This window comes from Magnolia sinica, chromosome 14 (assembly GCF_029962835.1).
Source record: "Magnolia sinica isolate HGM2019 chromosome 14, MsV1, whole genome shotgun sequence".
In the NCBI taxonomy this organism is placed as follows: domain Eukaryota; kingdom Viridiplantae; phylum Streptophyta; class Magnoliopsida; order Magnoliales; family Magnoliaceae; genus Magnolia; species Magnolia sinica.
In genome coordinates this window covers 47,487,740-47,493,390 of record NC_080586.1, presented here as the reverse complement: position 1 = coordinate 47,493,390, position 5,651 = coordinate 47,487,740, and the positions used below count along the sequence as shown (strand labels likewise).

The 5,651-nt window shown below is 46.3% G+C and overlaps 1 protein-coding gene across 1 annotated transcript; it reads left to right on the top strand.

Moving 5' to 3' along the window:
- The first annotated feature begins 337 nt into the window (after positions 1–337).
- Positions 338–1,311, top strand: LOC131224958 (protein MAIN-LIKE 1-like). The gene is made up of 2 exons (XM_058220394.1): positions 338–850; positions 1,168–1,311. The coding sequence occupies exons 1-2, from the start codon at positions 338–340 to the stop codon at positions 1,309–1,311; spliced, it is 657 nt and encodes a 218-aa protein (XP_058076377.1).
- The last annotated feature ends 4,340 nt before the right edge of the window (positions 1,312–5,651 follow it).

Sequence of the window (5,651 nt, the reverse complement as noted above, 5' to 3'; positions counted from 1 at the left end):
GCGTTGACTTTAACTTAGACCTTTGATTTTGTCCTTTGGCCTTGACTTTATGGTGAGAAGGATACTTACATGTGGATCTTGTTTGTGCAGAATGCCTTGTCGTAGTAAGAATGAGGCTGGTCCTTCTAGTCGATCAACCGATCCATGTTTCATCCCTCGAGAGGGTCGACATCTGTCTGACGTGGCTCGTGAAGGTGCCACTCCTGCAATCTTGAGGGGGCATGGAGTCAGGACCCGCTGGCTTGATTAGTTTAAGGACCCACAACCTCTTTTCTTTGATTTATTAGAGCGCACCCCATTCGCCAGCCTGTTTCAGGTTCGTCTGAGCAAGACGAACATGTCCCTTTTGTCTACCTTGACTGAGCAATGGCACCCCGAGACCCATACTTTCCATTTACCCTTTGGGGAGTGGGGGATCACTCCGTATGACGTCTATATGCAGTTTGGTCTTAGGTATGATGAGGGATCTATTCCTTTTGAGGAGGATCTTCTGGTTCCTTCTGATGACGATTGGATGAGTTTGCTATGGATGATACCGGACTCCTTGGACTTATTTGGCCATCGGTTCAGGCTGCTTTGGCTGTCCTCAAACTTTGCTCGACGCATTCCAGAGACCGAGGTTACGGCCATTGTAAAGGCCCGAGCCTTGATAGTGTACACTATGGGGGCGATGATCTTTTGTCATGGGAACGAGTTGGTGAGTTCCCATCTATTATCGCTTGTGGCCGATATCACTTTTCCCACACCGTACAATTGGAATGCGGCTCTCCTCGCCCATTTGTATGAAGGGCTGGACAAATCCAGTCGCTACATCAGGAGATCTTTAACTGGTTTCAATCTGATCATTGAGGTACCCTTCAAATCCTCTCTTCTGCATTCTTCTCCTCGGGATGACTAACTACAATTTCTTACTGCGGCCTTATGTAGGTTTTCTTTTTTAACCATTTTCCCCACCTGGCGCCCACTTTGATCGACCATTCCCCTCCTTTTTTGTGCATGATGTTGTGGTATAAGGACAACCGCAGCCTTACGTGCATATTTTCTGATCTCGCATGGCGGTCGAATGTCAATGCCCTCATCCCTAATGATGTGAGTAACTGCCCTATGTTGCCTTGTGTTGTCTACTTCTTGCTCATCCTTTATCCTTAATTTCTTTATTTTCTATAGTTTCGTACTAGGTCGTACCTTCGTTCAGATGCGGCGCTTCTCCTGCGACTTAGGAGGCTTTTCAAGCTTTACAGCAGTGCGACATCATGGAAGATCTTCAGGCAACGAAGTGATATCTTAGAGAGAGGCTTTTCTGGTAGTTGACTGGCAGTCCGCTGGTTCCGCTTAGTCCACTGTCTAGTCCATCTGATTAGAGATCGGTGCCGAAAGAGAGTTGACTACTATGCCAGAAGTTTTGATGTCAGCGCCTTCGTCGATCCAGTGAGGGAGTATAACTCATGGTGTGAGAAGTATGGTATCGGCCTTATCTTACAGCCCACTTATGCTCCTAGTGGCGGTGCTCATTTTGCCAGAGGAGGACTTCTGGGGCCGCATGTTCGTCAGAAGGATTCGGACGAGTATATACCCGATGATGATTAGCTCTATCTATATCATGTGACCATGTATCACCAGCTGTATAATCTTCTATATATATGAAGCTTTTAGTTGCCTGATGTCACTTTTTGAATTATCTTTAGAGCATTTTTGTGATCCCAATTGAGCCTTTTGGGGGTGGCAAATGTTCTAGTGTACCTGATGTGGGTCCCACCTTTGATCTCGCAGGATTGTGGGCCTGGGAGGTAATTGGACTACCGCTGGCGGTAGTTGGACTAGCGCCCGCTGACTTTTTTTTGCCCGTTCTGTCTTGTCAGGCGCGGAAGCGATGCAGAGATGTCAGTGCCTGCAGCGGTACTCGAACTACCGCTAGCGGTAATCCGATTACCACCCCCATATGTCTTTTCTTCCAGCAAACGCCCTTCCTCTCTGTCCATTTCTTAGCCCCTTTTTTGGTTATTCTCTTCTCGCCCAGGTCTTTTGATCATTCTCTTTGTCCTTTTTCTTCTTCCTTTTTATCCCCTTCCTTTGTCTTTTCCCTCCTTTGTCGTCTTCTTCCCTTGTCTTTATTATGGTTGGTTGTGATGGAGATGTTGGTGGGCCCAACATGAATCATGGGGAGATAGGTGGTGGGTCTTTTATTTATGGTGGTGAGAGCTCATTTATGGGTAGATTGATGGGGGTTGGTGGTGGTATGATGGGCTCTTTTGGAGAGGTCAATGTCATTTATGGCATGGCTCCTACCTCCATTAATGGTAGCCATGAGGTGGGATTGGATGGATTGAATGAGTGTGATGGATTTGATGAGTTTGATGGATTGGATGGATTTGGTGGTTCCATACTTGGTGGGCCATTGAATGTTATGGATGTTGGGATGGTTGGATCATTGGATGGTATGGATGGTGTTAGAGGAATGGTGGATGGTGTTGGCAGGATGGTGGATGGTCTGGATTTTGGTGGGCCATGTTTGGGTGGTGAGGATGCTATGTTGATGGGCCCGAGTGGTGTAAATGGCGCGGATTGGATCCAGATGGGTGGTGGGCTCCCTTTTGATGGTTTGAGCGGTTTAGATTTGGCAGGTGATGGACCTCTTGCAGCTGGCTTAGGTCAGATATTTGGCACAGATTTCGAGGCGGTGATGGGACAGGAAGCTGTTGTCAAGGAACAGGGTATCGGTCCAGTCAGCTACTGGGGTACCTTAGTTTTTGCAGCTCCTGGGGCATGTACTTTTCAGACTGTTCCTAATGTGGCGGTCATTGAAGGCTCCGGCCCACCTGTTGCGGCTTTCCAGGATACCCACCAGGATGCGATGGGTGAGTCATGCTTCTTTCGGCACCATGAGATAGATCTGCTGGATGAGGGGATGCCCATTTTTTATGATCGCATGTTGACTCAGGGTTCCAGATTGTAGAGGGTGTGCCTGTTGGGACTTGCCGGTTGCAGCCACGCGGCACATGTTCTGAGCGGTTGCATATCTGGATTGAGAGCTTGACCGAGTCTAAGATCTTTGAGCTGGGCTCCCTGGGCTTTCAAGAGGTTCTTCACTTCCAACGAGTTCGCCTAGATTGGCGACTGTTGAGTGCGGCTTCGTATGATTGGGTTCCAGCTTTGAACTTGTTTTCCTTTAATGACTTGGAGCTGGGCCCATCTTTGGAGGAGTTTGCGCACTTGTCGGGCCTTCCTCTTAACCAGGAGCGGTATGTCCCGCATCTGAGCAGATTCATCCAGCTGATCTGATCCCTTAGTTTGGATTTTCAGCTATTTTTCCCCTTGGCGGCAGTCATCGCTGGTAGTTTTACTGGATGTGTTCTACCGCGTTCTGGGCCATAGGAGTATCATTTCTGTTATACTGGCAGAGCTCTTTTTGGGCCTAACTGAGTGCTCTCTCGATCATACTCGTATCCTCCGGGGCTGCTGCTCATTCCTTCAAGTATTTTATATTTTTGTCCTCTTTCTTTTCCTCTGCTTTATTATCTGCTTGCAACATGAGCTCGACTCGTGCCTTTCTCTAGGTATGGTTGTGGGAGCACCTTTATATGACCCCTCTGCTTTTGTGGCCTGACCCTCGTCATGACGATGTGTTGTCTCTATTGCTTGATGGCCTTCCCCTTGGTGCGGAGGCCACTGAGTCACTTTACCGGTGTATGCTCTCTTAGCTTCGAGGATGGGAGATTAGTTAGGAGGCTCCATGGCTCTGCTACATACCCTTGATCTGTAGCGCAGCTCGTACTCCTTTGTTGTTAATGGTCCTCCGAGGATACTGCTCCTATCATCCTATATGATTTCTCCGATAGTTCGGCTTCTGGCAGGATGTTCCTGACTTCACCTTTCTGGGGTGTGGACATGCTCCTCTTCCTTCTGGCTTGATCGCTCTATAACAACGAGTCTGGATCTCCTGGCAGGGCTCCTTGGATGCGACGGCTCTGGAGTTTGAGTCTTGGGCTCCACTCTTGGCGACAGTACCATACTAGCGATGGGTGGCAGAGCAGTCACTTTATCATTAGGTCCCCGGTTGGCACTTGGCAGATGAGGCCGATGATCGAGACATGGTTGGCGATACTGCATCGTCCTCCTCATGCATCGATGATTCGTTGGAGGCTTTTGAGGAACCGTCGTTCATTGATCCATCGTTTCTGCTCACGATGCATGGCCATCTCATATCTGAGATTGTTGTTCTTCGTCATTCCTGTGAGGATATAACCCGTCAGCTATTAGTGGGGAGGCAGTATGATGAAAGCATGCTTACAGCGCATCGCTTGGAGAGGAACGAGGTCTTTCTACCTGCGCATGGAGGTAGAGCGACTCAGGCAGAGATTGTTAATGTATGAGGGATAAGAGCTTACCTGGGGTCCCTGATTTTGACCAACTGCTTCTCCTGTGTAGATGGATATATATATATATATATATATATGTGTGTGTGTGTGTGTGTGTGTGTGTGTGTGTGTGTGTGTGTATATATATTTGTTTTCTTGTTTTTATTTTTTTTTTGTTTTTTTTTTGTTTTTGCAAGTGAAAAAAGAACAAGTGATGTAAAAGACTTTTGTCAAGCAAGAATATTTTTGTGCATGCCAAAACTTGTGAATGTTAGCTCAGGTTTGGATTTGTGCTTCGGATGATTGGGATCAGAATATTGGGCTCAGCCCACGTTGTGTTAATTTGAGTTGTGTACTAGAGATCTTGGTTCCCTAAGAGTGTTTCCAGGATCGCATCCTTTAGATTTGAGCAGAGTCTAACAAAATACTGATCCAGAGTTGGTCCCTCCCTTGTATCTCTTCGTTTTGCTTATTGCCTCGGCTTCTTCTGCACTTTTATTTTATTTTTTTTATTTAGCCATTTTTGCCCATAATGCCCATTTGGGTTTTCACTATGACTGGCTTTCCCTTCATTTTTGCCTATAGCATCCTTTCAGATTTTCACTATGTCCCAGGTTTTTGATCTTACCTACCCCTTGACAGCTATGTTATTTTTACCCTTAGCGCCTTTTTAAGTTTTCACCAAGTCCGCTACATGCCCGCTGTTTTTACTCGAGCTACCCTTTCGGGTTTTCATCTCACCCTTTGTGCTTAGGCATGTTTTCACTCTTCTTTTTTTTTTAGAGTGTTGGAAGAGATGGAGGGATTTCCTTCATAGTCGACCGACCGGTTACCTTCTTGTCCTTATCTTTGATCATAATCGTAAGTTGTATTATGTTGGCCTAATTATTTGGGGGTATGGGATGATCTTTTTTTTTCTTCTCCCTTTTTGTCTTCTTTTTGAGGTTTTCTGTCCTTTCCTTCCTTCTACTTCTTTTTCTTCATTTCTTCTTCTTTTTGTGGGAGAAATGATGGGTACTCTTCTTTTTGTTATTATTTTATTTTATTATTTGTTTTTTGGTGGGGGAAGGGATGGATACTTTCTGGTGGGAGAAGTTTTTTTGCGAATGAAGGGTGCTTTTCTCTTCTCTTTTTTGTGGTTTTGGTTGGGGGAAGTAATGGGTACAACTTTGCGATTGTAATCATTGACAAGATTAGGTAGGGTTACCAGTGATAGATCTTTACGTTGTCGGCATTGATGGGCTCGAGAAGGTCCTCTCCTCTCAGACTGGTGAGCCGAAGAGCGCCTCCTAGAAG

What these genes read in the sequence shown, in the direction of transcription:
- LOC131224958 (XM_058220394.1), top strand. Translation starts at nt 338, where the DNA reads ATGTCCCTTTTGTCTACCTTGACTGAGCAATGGCACCCCGAGACCCAT. An exon ending in GTTTCAATCTGATCATTGAG is followed by an intron (nt 851 to 1,167) that starts GTACCCTTCAAA and finishes TATTTTCTATAG; the next exon opens with TTTCGTACTAGGTCGTACCT.